The following is a 19,455-nucleotide window of genomic DNA, read 5'->3' on the forward strand; positions in this document are numbered from 1 at the left end:
GGCAATATCGGTAACCTCAGGGTCCGATTCCGATATATCGGGGAAAGTGCATATCGGCCCCTGATATATAGGTGTTACCGATAATCGGTCAATCCCTAATTGTCAGTCACTGCTCTGCCCCTGGCTACCACAGTTTGCTGCTACTTCCGAATCCACCCTTGTCCTCCTTGGCCATTGAGTGGCTTTTGATGAGATAACCCCTACACATGAACACAGGAGTTACACTGGCTCCAGCATCCGGATCCATTCTCCACATCTTACAGATGCCAGGAAGGAGCCAGAGTGCACACTTCCTTGTGCATGCACTGTACAACATATACCGAAAATATAAACTGCTACAGGCAAGAAGCAGAAAACTTTGCATGCCTCGTCTGACATAAAACTCTGCTTTCTAGTCATTCATTGTGTGTCTGATGTCATCAGCCTGGAAACGTTTATTGTAATTTACAATCGTTCTTTTTAGCTTTCTCAAGTTGCTTCTGATACTCCTTCATCTCCCGCTCAAATCTCAGAGCATCGCTCCTCCTAAGAGCATCAAAGTGCTCCTGCATCCTCTTCATCTCCTCTTCAAAGTGCCTTTTGTCCTCTTGTCTTTGAACTTCTGATCTTAATTTCATACTTTCCAGCCGATTGGCCAGGTAGGTGTGCTCAGCTCGTGTCTTCTGTTCTCGCTCGCCCCGATAGCTCTTCATCTCCCGTTCATAGATAAATTTTAGAACAAACTGTTTGCGTTCCTTAAACCCTTGAACCGGATCCCACACTTGCTCCACCTTGAACTGAAGCTCTTTGATGATTTCATGGAAAAACTTTAGCACGTCCTCGTGCCTCCCTCTGGTTTTGAAGTGATCCTCAGGAGTGTAGTTTTCCAAGGTGAAAACCCTTTCTGCACCCATGTCCAGAAATTTCCTTTCTATTCTCGACATTCCTCCATGTGTCTTATGTGTCAGGACTATGAAAGGGAAAATTCCTGTGTAGAAAAGCATAAAATTTCCAATCACTAATTTCTTCACATATACAATTTCACTGTCACATCACTATTTTCACATCAATCACTTAGCAGAGACAAACCACTTTACAAGAGATCACAGTGTAGGGTTGCCACCTGTCCGGGAGTCACCCAGCAGTCCAGTTTTTGAATTGTGTGTCCGGGTTTAAGACCACCTGAAACCTGGACACAATATTCCGATTGGACTGTGGCTCCCCAAATAACCAAGTACCACAACTACCGAGTGCATAGGTGAGCACACGGGCCCCACCCCCATACTCGGACAGGAGAAGAGAGAGGGCTTGATCTGCTCCTCCTCCTCCCACCCCTTCCCCTCTGTCTGCCCACCCACACTCCAATCCCCAGTGTTCTGTGCCTCAGAAAGGGGATGTATGGGCTGGAAGTTTGAAGCTCAGCAACCGGCAGATACATTTTATATAAAATTTGTCAATGCTTGAGCCTCCATCCTTAGGTGAGTGAGCTCATCATCCACTGTCTGTGACTGAGCAAATACATTAAGGTAAGATGGACTCAGATGTAAGGGGTGTCCGGTGGACTCTGATGTAAGAGAGGCTTTGGGAACCCTACCCTAATTTAAAGGGAAACCTGGGAACTCTGATGTAAGTGGGAGTTTTGGTGAGAAGAAACTCCCTTACATAAGAGTTCCCTTTTACACCACAATGTTCCCCCTTGCTGTGGGCCACTAAAGTGTTCGGGTTTGGCTTGAAGAAAAAGTATGGCGCAAAAGAGCTTTTTTTCCATCCCATTTACACTGTATTTCTATCCATGTTCATGGCATCATAAGCCTCCTGAAGAAGTTACTTTTTCCTGGTGAAACACGTTGAGCGGAAACCATTGTACTTACATGATGACCGTATAAAACTGTTACATGGTTTGATGAAATATTACCTATTTCTTGTTTTTTTTTTTATATTTTTGAAATATGTATAAATACAATTTTTTTTTTTATTTTATAATATTGTGGTATTGATGTCTCCAGCATCTTAAAAATCCCTTCTTTACACTCCTACCAATAATAATAAAAATGTAAATAGTTGCATCAGTTACAACTTGACTAATAGCCCATAGGGATGAAATACATGTACATTGCATCTTGTTTCTTGAGACAACACTCACTTCCTCAGGAGAATTAGACACTCATATATCTGAAAGGACAAACCAGGTCATTAGAGAGAAAAAAAATTAAAACACAAAAACCTTGTTTATTATTCTTCTGGATAGGACGGTGTTGACCAGTTGCCATCTTTCTCTCCTCTCTCCTTTTTAAATTTGTTGGGGTTATGCTATCATTTTTCCTGCTGGGACTTACAACCAGTATGGGTTGATTCTGGATACCCTGTTTAAACTGTATATATACCTTTAGAATTTCCCCTAAAAAAACAAGGTTTTTAAGCTTTGTTTTTGTTTTTTTGTTTTTGTTTTTTTTTGTAACTTATGCCACTATTTTCATTTTTATGTGCATTTTTGCTGAGGTTTAGGTTTTACATTTTAGATTTGAAATTTTTTAGGATATGTTTTTTTTAATAAAATTGTAATTTTTATCAATTCTACATGTCGCTCAAAGTTCCTTCGGGCATTGCTGTTTTGTATACTAGTATACTAATAGGAGCTGAGACACATAATGCCAACACACACCAGCTACTATATGTGACTATTGTATATGAAATATGGTCAGGACATCATGTTCATCAGAGAAAAATATAAATTTGCTAGTTGGAAAATTTGCACCCAAGCCTTACAAGTACCAACCCAATGGTTTCCAAACGTCAGCCCAGGGACCGGATGTGGCCCTTTGATTGCCTTTACCTGGCCCTCTGGCTTTTATTCCATCAACTGACACCAATGATGGGGCACCATTCCTCCCACTAATATTATCAGTGGGGCACTATTCCCCCCCTGACACCAACAGTGGGACATTATTCCTTCCATTGATACCAACAATGGGGCACTGTTCCCCAATGATGCAGCATTATCTATGCCCAATGGCCACAGTCTGGCCCCCTTAGAGCTTAAAGGACAGTTAACTGGCCCTTTGTTTAGAAAGTCAGGAGACCCCTGTTCTAACAAATCAGATGATAATGTACAACTGTGATAATTCTGTTGGGTAAGGAATTTAAGGGAGTACCTGTTAACATCTTGGCTGTGTCCAGCAATTGCTTTAAATCTTCAATATCTGATTCATAAATCCCCATCTTTACGCTGAGTACAAATAAAGATAAATAAGTAAAAAACAATGATTAAAGCTGCAATCTTCAATGTCCATCATCATCATCATCATCATCATCATCATCACATATATTATCTGTGATTAATTTGTATCTCTGGGAAAATGTTTTTGGCCACTAATTTTGGATATAGCGGGGAAGGGTTAGATCTTATGCCTATCACTGTCCCTACTAGGATGATTCACCTTCTCTATTTGCACTAGTAAACATTGTCAGCAAGACCAAAAGTGTAGGGAGTTCCCAGCTTCTAGAGTTGCCCCTAGAACAAGAGGTGAGGGGAAATTTTCCAATGGGGACTTCTAAGAAGAGAATTCCCCTCCCTTTAACTCTTCCCTACTCTATCCAAAACCTTAAAAAAAAAAAAAAAGGTTTTGTCTATATGTAGCACTACCTCTGTAAGAGTGGCTGAAGTTAGGGTTCACAGCCAGTCACACAGCTGTTCCTTAATTCACGCCAACTCAGAAAACACTCTTTGGCTTGTTTTTGCTGTTTTTATTAGGGGATAATAACTTGGATGGGGTAGGGAATGATGGGATGCCCAGTGTGATAACAACTTGAACTTCGGGGACAACCTCCTCCCTATTTACAGATTCCTCCTCCTGCACACTCTTGGTTCCTCATGTACAGCTTCTGTTGATTCACTCCTGGTGGAACAAACAGTATATAGCTAGTTCTGCAATGGCCCATTACAGGCAGGGACTCAGCCTCTTTGAGTGAAAAACAAACACACTTTCTTCTGCCTTCCTGTGACCACTGATTCAAGTTCCACTTGCTTGCAGAATGCTAGCCCATCTGGCTGCCACCAGCTGCACCTGGCTGATTTCTTCCCCATTCCTCCCTGACACATACACATGGAGATTCCCCAGGTTGGATGAAGACTTGGCTTAACATTGTCTTCAAGAGAGACCTGATACAGATGACAGTCGCTCACCTTGTCTGTCCCTGCACCGTGCTGATCTACTCACTGTCTCTCCTTGCTCCTTTCCGCTGCCTCTCCGGCATGAATCCTTCCACTGCCTCCTGTGTTAGGATCCTTCTAGGCAAACTTTCCTGAGTTCACAGGCCAAGGTAAACCCCCCCCCCCCCCCCAGCAAGGGGTCCCTCAAAGGCCTTCTTCTCCATCTTACACCAACTCTCCCTTGCTGGCAGTGCTTTAAGTGGCCCAAAAGAGGTGCCAGTACTCTATTATGGCCTATAAATTTTTTCGCCCAACCTCCCCAGCCCCACATCAGGGTCCTCACAGAGCACCCCCCCTGGCCTGGGACTCCGGAGCAGGGGGACTCACTGGTGGTGACTGGTCTGGCTCTGGAGTATGAAATATTCTTGGGGGGGGAGGGGGGGCAATTGAGGGCCAGATGTCCAAAATGAGTGTACTGGTATGCTAAGGCGCACAGAGAGGTGGCGGTATGCTCAAGAGCCATATTTGGAAGTGGCGGTACTGAGTACCAGTGCATACCGGCCCACTTAAAGCACTGCTTGCTGGCATAGCCCATGTCTATTTAAAGGCTTCTTTAGCTCCCTGTCCCCTGCCAGGCACCCAACCTGGAGATCGGCTAAAGGCCTTTAAATATTCAAGACAGCTCCTCCTCAAACCTGCCCACCAGTTCCAGAACATTCTCCAATGTTCCAGATACCAGGGGGGAGGCACCAAAAAGCTGCCAGGATGAGTCATCCAGCCCTGGCTTCTAATAACCCTGACAAAGATTCAGTGTCTTAAGTTTATCCCTGGCCATACAACTGCTTTTACCTGCACTACATTTCCAGTAGCACACTTTCTAGTAGAGGGGGCTACATCTACATACTCTTTAATCTTCGTATAATCTCTGAAGCAAGAAAAAAGAAACTCCACCCTCAGACATAGAGTTGATTCACTACAAAAAACAAATGAAAGAGGGCACACCAGCCTAGTGAATTATCCCACACATTTAATTTAAAATCAACATAAAATGTATTCATAAGCATACAAATAGAAATCGCTCATCGAGCTAATCATCTGTAGCCAAGTGGTCCTTATTTCAGTCCCGAATACAGGGGGACCTCACTGGAGACCTCACTGGAGTCTAAGAATGGCTGGCACATTTCAATGGGAACCCCTTCTTCTTCAGAGCCTGGGCTATGGATGATTAGCTCGATGAGTGATTTCTATTCCTATGTTTGTGAGTACAATTTATGTTAAATTCATATAAAATTTGTGGGAAAATGCCCTGGGCTGGGGCGTCCTTTTTCATTTTTTTTTTTTTTTTGTAGTGGCTTCACGATATCCCCAGTCTCATAGGGCAGGCAGCAAGGCTAAAAGCAATTTCACATTGGCATGGAGCTTTTGGCTGTACCTATACCAGGCTATCAGGTTTATGCGCAGGAGGCATTTTATTTATAGAGTTGATCCACCCTTGCTTTGCTTGTACACTGATTACTGAGTATAGTCATAAAATGTGGAAAATATTCTACATAAAGAGCACCAAAAAGGCAAAACCCGTAGAACCAGGCTGAGCAGAAGAACTCTGCAGGCAACCCTTGGTGGATAATGGTGGGACAGTTCAGAGGTTTGGGACATTGGACCTCCAGTATGGCATTACACTTTTCAATATATTGATCAATATCAGAAGAGATGATGCATCACACTTTCAGACGCCCACACAGGACACCTCTCCAATCCATGGAAAACTGCTGAAAGTTTTTCAGCTGGCCAAGAAACGTCTTCACTGGACTGTCAGTGAACAGGCAATGTAACTTGGTCTGATGAATTCCAGTGATTGTGTAAACCTTTACATACTTTTCAATTTTATGGTCCCAAACGCACTCTGCATTTCGTCTGTCCACTTTCTATGTGGGTATGAGAAAACTAAAACCTGACCACAACCCCCACATAGTGCACAGAGCAAGGTAAAGTGGTTATAAAGACAATACAGTTTTTACATTTTTGCATTCCCTACATTAAGGTAAAAAATGTCCCAGCAGTTGTATAGAGTGAACAAGCACGTAGCAGTCGTGTGAAACGTGTCTACTGCCCTACCCTGCTGTACCTATACCATGTATGTGAATAAAGAACTTTTCTTCATTGGATTCAGTGGTAGTGTGCGACCATTTTCTTCTTTCACATTTCCATGGGAAACTACAGACAGTCTGGCAAAAAGCAACTCCAGCATCACTGCACTAGGACTCCACAATGAGAAGACACCTGACTCCAAACTCCAAACAGGGGTGAGAGTTAGCTGTAGACTGTCCCTAGCTGGGTATTGCCCTTGGCTGCTTATCCCCTGTAGGCTTTGGAGGGTGGATAAGTAGGTTAATCACTCTTGGAAGTCCTGAAGCATATGTGGCAACTTCTGCACAGATCTCCTGCTGACCAGGTGCCACTTGCTTCCAGGGTGTCTCAATCAAGCCTGGCTGAGGCTGAAGGGGGTGAGGGTTCCTATTTCTGTTTCTTCTCTCTCCCAGTTCATCTCCCCACCTTCTGGGTAGTGATGTCGCAAACATAAAATTCGCTGTTCGCGAACGCGAACATTGCGAACCGCCATAGACTTTAATAGGCAGGCGAATTTTAAAACCCACAGGGACTCTTTCTGGCCACAATAGTAATGGAAAAGTTGTTTCAAGGGGACAAACACCTGGACTGTGGCATGCCGGAGAGGGATCACACAAAAAAAAGTTCTTAAAAATTGTAATTTTTTTGATAGAGAGCCAATTATTGGAAAAATTAAAAAAAAAATAAAAATAAAAAATTTCTTTGGATTTAGCATCTGGGGGGTCTAAAAAGTGTACCTGTGAAGTTTCAGCTCTGTAGCATGTCCGGAAACCAGAAAAAAATATGAATTAGGGTTAGGGTTAGGGTTAGGGTTAGGGCTAGGGTTAGGGTTAGGGTTAGGGTTAGGTTTAGGGTTAGGGTTATTTTTATGGCTAGGCTTAGAGGGTTAGGGTTAAGGTTAGAGGGTTAGGGTTATGGTTAGTGTTAGGGGCTAGGGTTAGGGTTACTGTGAGATACTTAGGGTTAGAGTTAGTAGCCCTACCCCTACCCCTCTAACTCTAACCCTAAGCTTCACAGGTACACTTTTTAGACCCCCCAGACAATAAATCCAAAGAAATTTTTTTTTTGTTAAGTTTTTTTTTTTTCCAATAATTGGCTCTCTATCAAAAATGACAATTTTTAAGAACTTTTTTTGTGTGATTTAGTGTCTAGGGGGTCTAAAAAGTGTACCTGTGAAGTTTCAGCTCTGTAGCATGTCCAGAACTAGAAAAAAAGATAATTTTTCAGTAGAGCAGGGATGGTGGGAACCCCTTTTACACCTATATGATCTTTTTTTTTCTGGTTCTGGACATGCTACATATATATATATATTAAAAAAAATACTCAAATACCAGCCCTCAAAGGGGCTTTTGGGGACAATATATATATATCACAGAACAAAAAAAATTACACAAATACCAGCCCTCAAAAGGGCTTTTGGGGACAATAGATATATATATATATATATATATATATATATATATATATATATATATATATATCCAAAAAAAACCTCAAATACCAGCCCTAGGAAGGGCTTTTTGGGGTGCTGTCCTTACAGCAGGAGTGTACCAAGAACACTGGCTAACAAGACTGGGAACACTGACTAACTGTCCCCAGCTATAACAGCAGCAGCACTCTCCCTGCTTTCAGTAACACAGAAATGATCTAAGATGGATGCTGCCCTTGCTTATTTATAGGAGGTGGGAGGGTGTGGGAGGGAGGTATGCTGATTGGCCTGGAATGTGTCTGCTGACTGTGATGTTCAGGGTCAAAGTTTGCCTCAATGATGATGTATAGGAGGCGGACCGAACATCGCATATGTTCGCCCGCAGCGGTGAACGCGAACGTTCGAAGTTCGCCGGGAACCGTTCGCCGGCGAACCGTTCGGTACATCTCTACTTCTGGGTCATCCTCCCCAGGAATTGGTAGAGATCCCCAATTATTCAGGCATTGATCTTTGTCCATCCACCCTGTAAGTTCTAGAACCTTCAGGAAGGTTCCAGAAGCCAGGGGGAGGTGATAAAGACTCAGTCTTCAGAGCCTGCCAGCTAACTAAAAACATATTAACCCTAGCTCCACTGGCTACAGTATTGTATTTTATGTAGGGTCAAAGTACAGTAAAGATTTACCTGAAAGAGAACTTACTTTTTACCTTCGAATTACCTTGGCTGAATTGTTAGTAAGTATACCCCTGATGCATATGAATGCCAGGTTCTGATTGCTATTGGGTAAGGTAATGTAATAAATGTAATGTAATATAAGATTGTACGATGATTGTGTAAAGGTCTTTCTTTACCTGTAGAGGAAAACAGGGAATATGAAGTCTGATTTTTGGATTTCAGTTTCGGCATCCACAATTCTGTCTACAAGCCGGAAGCCTTTGCTCCATTCAACTTCCTGATCCAGGGGCAGCAAATTGGCTGGAAAAAGGGAAAGCAGCAATAATGAGATTTCCTTGCAATAGTATGAGCCTCAGACCCTCCCACAATGGTGAGATTTCTTGCAGTAGTTTGTATCTCTGCCCCTCCCACAATGGTGAGATTTCTCTGCAGTAGTTTTGTCTCTGCACCTCCCACAATGACGAGATTTCCCTTCAGTAGTTTGTGTCTCTGCCCCTCCCACAATGGTGAGATTTCTCTGCAATAGTTTGTGAATCTGCCCCTCCCACAATGGTGAGATTTCCCTGCAGTAGTTTGTGTCTCTGCCCCTCCCACAATGATGAGATTTCCCTGCAGTAGTTTGTGTCTCTGCCCCTCCCACAATGATGAGATTTCTCTGCAGTAGTTTGTGTCTCTGCCCCTCCCACAATGATGAGATTTCCCTGCAGTAGTTTGTGTCTCTGCCCCTCCCACAATGATGAGATTTCTCTGCAGTAGTTTGTGTCTCTGCCCCTCCCACAATGATGAGATTTCCCTGCAGTAGTTTGTGTCTCTGCCCCTCCCACAATGATGAGATTTCCCTGCAGTAGTTTGTGTCTCTGCCCCTCCCACAATGATGAGATTTCTCTGCAGTAGTTTGTGTCTCTGACCCTCCCACAATGATGAGTTTTCCCTGCAGTAGTTTGTGTCTCCCTCAACCAATGCTATAAAAATGATGTCACTCTCCCAGCTGGAAACCACCCCCATCCCCATAGATTTTTTTTCCTACACTGGGTGCAGCAAACCAATGTAAAAGGGAATGTTTAGTTTTCCTAAGGCTTTTTCTTATAGAGGAGCTCCAGGATCCTTCAGAAAAAAATAAAAGTTGACAGCTACAAATACTGTAGCTGCTGACTTTAAATATTAGGACACTTACCTGTCCTGGAATCCAGCGGTGTCCTCACCCGAGCCAATTTTTCAAACGGGTGCTGGCGCAGCCATCTTGACTAAGGGAAACTGGTAGTGAAGCCTTGCGGCTTCACAGCCAGTGCTTTGTGAATGGGCCAGCTGCAGGGAAAGGAGGAGGGGGGGGAGGCATGGTTAACTGAGCTGGAAGTGGGAGTGGGTACCTGTCAAAACCAGGTGCCAAATGTGGCATGGGGGCAGAAAAGTGGACCTTACCCTTTTGGGTTGCGCTCTGCTATAAATTCTCCCTCTATATTGCTCTTACAACTGTAGACCTTGCTGAAGAGCAGGGCACCCCACATCCTGACATTCAAGCAGCCAATGAGAATCAACATACCTTTGTATGAACCCAAACCCAAAAACAAACCTCTTCCCCTGGTAACCTGGCCAGTAACACACATACTATCTTAGGGTGTCTCCATTCTGGGTGGAGGAGCAGTGGAGCCACCCTTGGGTAGAAGCATTGTCAGTCCTGGGTGGGAGAGGTGGAGGGGTGGTAGGGTTAGACCAGCAGGTTTAGATGGACTTAATTAGGAAATTAAAGCTGAACTCCAGCTGGCACATTTTAGGCATATATACATAGTTACATAGTAGGTGAGGTTGAATAAAGACAATAGTCCATCCAGTTCAACCCGTGTAGGTGTGTGTGGCTGTACTCATCTCTCATACCCCTGAATGTTCTGATCCTTGAGATGTAAGTCTAAGAGTCTTTTGAAAGCCACCATATTACCCGCAGAAACCACCTCTTGTGGTAGAGAATTCCACAATCTTGTAGCCCTAACAGTAAAGAACCCCCCACGTTGCCTGAGGTTAAAACGCTTCTCCTCTAATCGCATTGTATGCCCTTGAGTCCTCATGCAATCCCTTCAAATGAACAGCTTTTTTTCTAAGCTGGGATCCCCATTAAGATATTTATAAATTGCTATCATGTCCCCCCTCAGACGTCTCTTCTCCAGGGAGAATAAATCGAGCGATTGTAGACGCTCTTCATAGTCAAGGTCCTCCAATCCCCTAATTAGTTTAGTTGCCCTTCTCTGGACTCTCTCCAGCTCCAACACATCCCTCCTGAGGACTGGCGACCAGAACTGGACAGAATACTCCAGATGTGGTCGGACCAGAGTTTTATAAAGTGGAAGGATTATAGTCTTATCTCTGGAATACATCCCTTTCTTTATGCATGCTAATATTCTGCTGGCTTTGGCAGCTGCCGCTTGACATTGCATGCTGTTGCCTAATCTATCATCAACCAAGACTCCCAGATCCTTCTCCATTTTTGATTCCCCCAAGGGTTCCCCTCCTAACGTGTATTGTGTTTTTATGTTTTTAGTCCCCAATTGCAAAACCTTACACTTCTCCACATTAAACCTCATTTGCCATGTCGTTGCCCACTCCGTAATTTTGTCCAGGTCATTCTGTAGGATATCTGCTTCATGCTGTGCAGTTATTGCCCTGCCCAATTTTGTGTCATCTGCAAAAACTGATAGAACTCCTGACCCCGACCTCAATGCTGTTTATGAATAAATTGAACAAGGTTGGTCCCAGGACTGAGCCCTGGGGCACCCCGCTTACCACCTCAGACCAGTCTGAGTATGCGCTGTTTATTACCACCCTTTGGACACGCCCTTTAAGCCAATTCCGTATCCAAGAGCAAACTCTGCGGTCGATACCTGCAGACCTTATTTTATAAATTAAGCGCTTGTGGGGAACTGTATCAAACGCCTTAGCGAAATCCAAGTACACCACATCCACTGGTCTCCCCCTATCTATCTCACAGCTCACCTCCTCGTAGAATGTTAAGAGATTGGTTTGACAAGAATGCCCATTTGTAAACCCGTGCTGGTTACTGCTGATGATGCTGTTGTCTTTAGCAAACTCTACGATATAGTCCCTTATCATCCCCTCCAGAAGTTTACATACTATTGATGTCAAACTGACAGGCCTATAATTTCCCGGGATATGCCTCTGCCCCTTTTTGAATATCGGAATCACTTTAGCCTTCCTCCACTCCCCTGGTACATCTCCTTTCCTAATACTGTCAGCAAAGATCAGGAACAGTGGTCTGGATATAACTTTACTGAGTTCCTTGAGTACTCTCGGATGTACGCCATCCGGGCCTGGTGATTTGTTTGTGTTAAGTTTATCCAGCCTTTCCCTGATTTCACCCTCTGTTAGCCATAGTGGCAAGTCCTGTGTATTACTACTAACCATACAGTCATGGTCAGTGTACCCCTCCGTTCCCTGTGTAAAGACTGATGAGAAAAAAGCATTCAGCACGGTTGCTTTTTCAGTGTCCTCTGTAACCATCCCCCCATCATCGCTAATTATGTGTGCAATATGCTCTGCCCTAGTTTTTTTGCTGTTGATATATTTAAAGAATTTCTTTGGGTTTTTTTTACTATCCTCCGCTATTTGTCTCTCAAAGTTGATTTTAGCCATCTTGATTTCGTGTTTACACTTCTTATTTTCCTCCTTGTATTGCTGGAAGGCCGATACTGTGCCCTCTGATTTATATTTCTTGAAGGCCAATTTTTTTCCCCTAATAAGTTTTTTAACGCTACGGTTTAGCCAGCCAGGTTTGGCTTTGTCTCTTCTAAATTTATTTCCCATAGGAATGCACTGCAAGATGCCTTTGCCTAATATGTTCCTAAAGCATTCCCATTTCCCAATTACAGCAATAGTTTTTTTTTTCTCCTTTTGGGATAAAAGATTTACATTAACCTTTTGCCGTTTTACTGCAGCAGGTCGGCTCTTTTACGCGAGGGGGAGCCAATCAGCAGGTCCAGCGAACACAATGCCTGCTTGTCCACCAGTGATCGCTCCCCATAGAGACAGAATGGCGGTCTGCCGATGTAATCAAGGTAGACTGCCATTCCGTCACAGATGAACACAGGGATCTTGTGTTCCTACTATTTAGGAACACAGATCTCTGTATTCATCTAGTGAGTCCACCTCCCCCCACACAGTTAGAAAGCACTCCCTAGGCTCACACTTAACCCTTTGATCACCCCTGGTGTTAACCCCTTCCCTGCCAGTGTCATTAGTACATTAACAGTGCATATTTTTAACACTGATTAATGTAGTAATGTCACTGGTCCCCCCAAAAGTGTCACAAATGTCAGCTAGGGGTCCGATCTGTCCACCGCAATGTCGCAGCCCCGCTAAAAGTAGCAGATTGCCGGCATTACTAGTAAAAAAAAAAAAAAGACATAAATCTTTCCCCTAGTTTGTAGACGCGATAACTTTTGCGCAAGCTAGAGATCGACCGATTATTGGCAACACTGATATATTGGGGGCCGATATGCACTTTCCTGGATATATCGGTATCGGCCTTTGGATTTGCCAATATTGCCGATATTTAGGGAAAGCTAGAGGCATCACCCCGGTACCGGCGTCCATAGCCGGCGGTCGGCTGACTTGTAATGACAACCGATGCGGCTGAGAAGCCACTTGGCTGTCATTACAAGGAGCGGGAGGGGATGTCCCCCCCCTCCCACTGCCTTCCGCGGCTCGCCCGGGGTCTCCTGTCCCACCAGCAGACCCGGGCATCCAGCCTCCACCGCCGCCACTGCCGCCGAAGAGAAGACCCGGGTCTCCATGTAAAAAACCCGGAAGTGATGTCATGACACTCAGCGCCGACTTCAAAAAACTGACAGCATTCAAAACAGCCAAACTTGGCGTTTTGAATGCTTTTCAGTGCTGAGGAGGGGTTTGGGGTCTTTTGGGACCCCAGATCCCTCCACAAGGAGTACCTAAAAAAAAAAAAAAATAATAATAAAAAAACAAAAACATTTTTAATGTCCGAAAATATCGGCTGATACCGATATCCGATGATCAAAATATCGGTATCGGCATTAAAAAAACGATATCGGTCGATCACTAGCGCAAACCAATCAATATACGCTTATTTTTTTTTTTAACCAAAATTATGTAGCAGAATACAAATTGGCCTAAAATTATGACAATTTTCTTTTTTTTTTTTTTTTTTTTATTGGCTGTATTTTATTGCAGACAGTAAAAAAATATAAATATTCAGAATTGTTGCCCTTTTTTTATAAGCTCAAAAAATAAAACCCACACAGGTGATCAAATACCACCAAAAGAAAGCTCTATTTGTGGGAAAAAAATATGTAGCAGAATACATATTGGCCTAAATTTATGAATAAAAATTAGATTTTTACGTTTTTTTATTGGATGTTTTATATCAGAAAGTAAAAAATATATATTTATATATTTTTTAAAATTGTGGTAGTTTTTTGTTTATAATGCAAAAAAATTTAAATCGCACAGGTGATCAAATTCCACCAAAAGAAAGCTCTGTTTGTGGGGAAAAAAAAAAGAACATCAATTTTATTTGAGTACAGCGTCGCATGACCGCGCAATTGTCAGTTAAAATATTGCAGTGCCGAATCGCAAAAAAAAAATGGCCTGGTCATTAAGTGGGAAAATCTTCCGGTCCTTAAGTGGTTAATAAATATAAGCTAACCATTGTATATTCCCTTGCCAGTGGTATATGGTTTGTCTCAGCCCTCTAACAGCTATATCTGCTGGACAGCTTGTTCTGTTTAAAGATGTTTAACCACTTGCCGACTGCCTAACGCCGATCTACGTCGGCAGTCAGCCCCTCACAGGCAAAGTGACGTAGGTCTACGTCGCTAGCTTGTGAGGGTTTAGGGAGCGAACGCACGCCCCCGGAGACACGGTCACGAACCCCCCCCCCCCCGCGCGTGTGACCGGCGGACCCGATGTCCGCCGGTCACTCGGCGATCGTCGGGGGAGAGGGAGAAAGGCAGGCGGCTGATGTAAACAAGCCGCCTGTCAGTCTCCCCTGTGTATGAAGGATGATCATACGGTTCTACTATGTAGAACCGTTGATCACTGTTCATACATAGGAAGCCACAGCCAATCACAGTAGAAAGCACGCCCCTAGGGACACACATAGCCCCGCCCTTTCAAAAAAGTTAACCCCTTCACTGCCAGTGTAATTTTACAGTAACAGTGCATATATATAGCACTGATTACTGTTGTAATGTCACTGGTACCCCCAAAAGTGTCAAAAATGTCAGTCAAGGGTCCGATCTGTCCGCCGCAATGTCGCAGTACCGCAAAAAAAATCGCAGATCGCCGCCATTACGCATTAAAAAAAACAACAAAAATGACAAAAATCTTTCCCTTTGTTAGTAAACGCGATAACTTTTGCGCAAACCAATCAAAATACGCTTTTTGCAATTTTTTTTACCAAACATATGTAGCATAAAACAAATTGGTCGAAAATGTTAAAAAAATTAGATTTTTACATTTTTTGGTGGGGAATTTCATATAAAAAAATGTGAAAAATATTGTTATGTTTGCAAAATTGATGCTCTTTTTTCGTTTATAGCGCATGATCAAAAAATCGCCCAGGTGATCAAATACCGCCAAAAGAAAGCTCTGTTTGTGGGAAAAAAAGGACACCAAATTCGTTTAGATACACGACCGCGCAATTGTCCGTTAAAGTCACGCAGTGCCGAATCGCAAAATACCCCCTGGTCAGGAAGGGGGTAAAATCTTCCGGGGCTTAAGTGGTTAAGGTAATTGTAAAGTCTCATTTAAAAAAATAAATAAATAACAAACATGTTATACTTCTCTCCTCTGTGCAGTTGGTTTTGCACAGGGCAGCCCGGATCCTCCTCTTCTTGGGTCCCTCTTCTGCTCTCCTGGCCCCTCCCTCCTATCGAGTGCCCCCACAGGAAGCAGCTTGCTATGGGGGGCACCTGAGTCGAGGTGCAGCTCCGTCTGTCCATTCAAAAATGGAGTTGCTGCTCGGCCCCATCCCCTCTCTCTCCTGATTGGCTAACTGACTTTGATTGACAGCCAATTGAGCCAATGGAGGAGGGGAAAGTCCCGAACGGCCGAGGGACTCCTGCACATCGCTGGAGGAAGATGGGGTTCAGGTAAGTATTACAGGGGATGAGGGGGGCTACTACACACAGAAGGTTTTTTATCCTAATGCATAGAATGCACCGTCTGCCTTTACAACTCCTTTAAAGCATTACAGATTTACTAGCAGGATCACCAGGTGAGATTAAAAGAAACAAAAACCTAAAAACAAAGAAAACGAATGCAATCGTTACAGGATTGATAAAGGATTGGTAAGCTGCAATATACAACATCGTGTTTTTTTGGATTAATACCACTTCCAGACATAAATAAACTAAATGACCAAAAGTATTGGGACACCTTTGTCTGCACCAGATTACTGAGATAATGATATAGACCAGAAAAAGAATTTCTATAACTTTATAGGGTCCAAAGTTGAAGGATCAAGAGAAGGAAAAGTGCAATGTGTGACTGAAGTTAGAGCTTGTTCTTCCATATATACACTATATTACCAAAAGTATTGGGACGCCTGCCTTTACACACACATGAACTTTAATGGCATCCCAGTCTTAGTCCGTAGGGCTCAATATTGAGTTGGCCCACCCTTTGCAGCTAAAACAGCTTCAACTCTTCTGGGAAGGCCGTCCACAAGGTTTAGGAGTGTCTATGGGAATGTTTCACCATTCTTCCAGAAGTGCATTTGTGAGATCAGGCACTGATGTTGGACGAGAAAGCCTGGCTCTAATTCATCCCAAAGGTGTTCTATTGGGTTAAGGCCGAATTCATATATGTGTTAATTGGATGTGGTTTTTACCACATCCAATTCGAATGACATGTGAGTGTAACTGGCTTTCAATAGAGCCAAATCACACATGATCGGGGCGGCTGTGGTGCAGCTTCCAAAAACTTCATGTGTGTTTTTGGGTCTGATTCAGGTGCGAATTCAGGCAAAAATTCTGACCTGTATCACACCTGAACTAGTGAACAGAAACGCACCAGACCACGAGGTGAGAACTGTGGCCGCACATATGTGAACCTGGCCTGAGGTCAGGACTCTGTGCAGGCCAGTCAAGTTCCCCCACACCAAACTCTCTCATCCATGTCTTTATGGACCTTGCTTTGTGCACTGGTGCGCCGTCATGTTGGAACAGGAAGGGGCCATCCCCAAACTCCTCCCACAGAGTTGGGAGCATGAAATTGTCCAAAATGTCTTGGTATGCTGACACCTTAAGAGTTCCCTTCACTGGAACTAAGGGGCCAACCCCAACCCCTGAAAAACAACCCCACACCATAATCCCCCCTCCACCAAATGATTTGGACCAGTGCATAAAGTAAGGTTCATAAAGACATGGATGAGCGAGTTTGGGATGGAGGAACTTAACTGGCCTGCACAGAGTCCTGACCGATAGGACACCTTTGGGATGAATTAGAGAGGAGACTGTGAGCCAGGCCTTTTCCTTCAACATCAGTGCCTGACCTCACAAATGCTCTTCTGGAAGAATGGTGAAACATTCCCATAGACACTCCTAAACCTTGTGGACAGCCTTCCCAGAAGAGTTGAAGGTGTTATAACTGCAAAGGGTGGGCCAACTCAATATTGAACCCTACAGACTAATGCCTCGTACACATGCAACGATTATCGGCCGACCGATCGTCTGACTTTGTCCAGAGTTATGTTTTGTTGGTTGGAATGTGCCTAGACTGCACACGAATTTTCTCGGCCAACAAAAATCTGCTTCAGAAGTGATGTCATGTGCTGGTTTACTTTCCGTGTGTTTTTTCTTCTCTGAGCATGCCCAGTCTTGCTCATCTGATTTTTGTCTGCCGAAATCTGTACTGACTGACGAACAATCGGCCATTCTTTTTTGGCCAACAAAAATTTTATAGCATGCACACCAGATTTTTTTCGGCCGAAAATTCACAGTTGGTTGTCGGAAGCATCATACTAACAAGCCTACAATCGGCCCATCGGACGTTGGCCAACAATTTATGGCCAACAATCTGTGTGTGTGTACGGGGCTTAACAAGCCGAAAATCGGCCGATCGGACGTTGGCCGAAAATTCACGGCCAATTATCGACGCGTGTGTACGGGGCTTTAGCCTTGGATGCCATTAAAGTTTATATGCGTGTTAGGCTGGGTCTCCACATGCTAAGGAGCAGCTCACAGTAGGGGTCCGGTGTGTTCCTGTTCTCTGTGTCAGGGGCGAATCAGGTCCAAATTTTTGCCTGAATCCAGACCTGAAATGGAGCCAATGACACACAGGAGCCTTTTGAAAACTTGACCGCGGCCGACAAGGAGCTGTGTGAACCGACTCCATTGAGAGCCGGTCACACTCTCCTGTCATGCGAATTGGATCCAGGGGAATCCCACATCCAATTTGCATCAGTGTGAACCCAACCTAGAGGCAGGTGTCCCAATACTTTTGGTAATATAGTATATATGAAACAACAAGCTTTAACTTCAGTCACACATTGCACACTTTTCCTGTAGACCTAATTTCATGAAGTATTCATCGTAGTATTATTAGTAGTTAGATTAGTAGTATGATTAGTAGTATTATTAGTAGGCCATTAGTAAGATTTATTTCACTCACCGAGCTGAGCGAAGATCTCTCCAGTCTCATGGCTGTTCATGGTACCACACCCCCGATTGTCCACTAGAACGATGTCCTCTGTGAGCTTGTAGGATATTCGTGCCGTGGTCCGTCCTGCGTCAGAACTGTCCGCCCCGGCAAGATTCACATATTCCTGGTCATCCAAGACGTACTTACAGGTGTTGATGAAGGATGATTTTCCGTGGCCCAAAAATCCAAAAAGCTGGATGAGGATTCTTTTATAGCCATGCTTGGCTTTCTCGGAGTCTGTGAACCTAAAGCTCCTAACGATCGATGTCAGGGTTTGGATATCCATGGCTGCTCATGGTGGAGCCTCCACTCTCAGGAAGGTTCTTCTGCCCTATGAGCTGCTTAAGTCTTTGTTTCTGTTTTTCTGAACTGTTGGACTTGTTTATAACCATCATTAAGTCTTATCTAGAACTGTTTTTTTTTCTTTATGACCCTTGTTAAATTGAAGAGCAACCTTTTCTTCTGCCTTACTTCCTTATGATGCAAAATACTTCAATGATGAATGGTACAGAATAATAATGACAATAAAAACTGAACAGACCAGGTCTGGTCCCCGTCTGTCTTTTCAGGTTACATCTCCACCTGTCTGACTCAAGTCCAGTTCCTATCTCTTTTATGAGGTCCAGCACCCATCCCTGTGATCTCTGGTTCCCATCAGGTCCGGTTCTCATCTGTCTTATCTGGGAGCAAGAAAAATATTTGTAAGAAAATGTGTTTTTTAGATGGGAAACTAAACATTTCCAGCATAGGGTTGTTTGGTTGTAGGCAGGTGCACTCTACTTTTTTTTCACTGCAGCAGCATTGCATAGAGAGAGGAAGTCAAGGTGAACATGGTTTCTTTATGAATTTTGAAAAAATATTGCTAGAGATGAAGTAAAAAGCACCACACTAGACCACCGGGGAATGACACACGAACATCAAGACTATTTGCGTCTCCCTCATTGAGCGCACTATTGGAAAATTCCTTCAATTTGAATGGCGGTGCATTTTCTAAATACTGCATGATAATCCATGTGCCCAGTTTGCAATTTTTGGGGACACCTCCCACTTGGGGATTTTAAGGGAATATTGCCTTCCCTCCCTGCTTCTTTGATATTGGGGTACCCGGTGAATTACCGGCACATTCTATTTATCCAAATCAGCTTGGCTGTCACCCTCTCTATGGGTCAACTTTAAGAGGTTGGATGTCTCGGTTCCCCCCCTTTTTTGCTTGCCTTGGCTGCATCACCTGTGTTGCCTCCACCTCCGGCATAAGAAAGGGTTCAGGTCATTTGAAGAAATGTTCACTCTCGAGAAATATCTATGAAAACTCCGGAAGAAGCTATTATGAAGATGGCGAAACATGTAGAGTTGATATTTTCGAGTGCATTTTCTTGACTTTACCAATTTTAATATTGATGTATTGTCTTGTGC

General features: G+C 43.7%; 1 protein-coding gene across 1 annotated transcript; it reads right to left on the bottom strand.

Annotated features, from left to right (window-relative positions):
* Positions 1-434: 434 nt before the first annotated feature.
* Positions 435-18,328, bottom strand: LOC309558964 (uncharacterized protein; the record flags this gene model as incomplete). Its single annotated transcript, XM_082262068.1, has 4 exons — positions 435-967; positions 3,132-3,205; positions 8,535-8,658; positions 18,013-18,328. 4 exons carry the CDS (start codon positions 18,326-18,328, stop codon positions 435-437), a joined length of 1,047 nt encoding a protein of 348 aa, XP_082118194.1.
* Positions 18,329-19,455: the final 1,127 nt, after the last annotated feature.

The sequence above is a fragment of the Pelophylax lessonae genome, assembly GCF_965119305.1.
Source record: "Pelophylax lessonae genome assembly, chromosome: 6".
NCBI classification, from domain to species: Eukaryota; Metazoa; Chordata; class Amphibia; order Anura; family Ranidae; genus Pelophylax; species Pelophylax lessonae.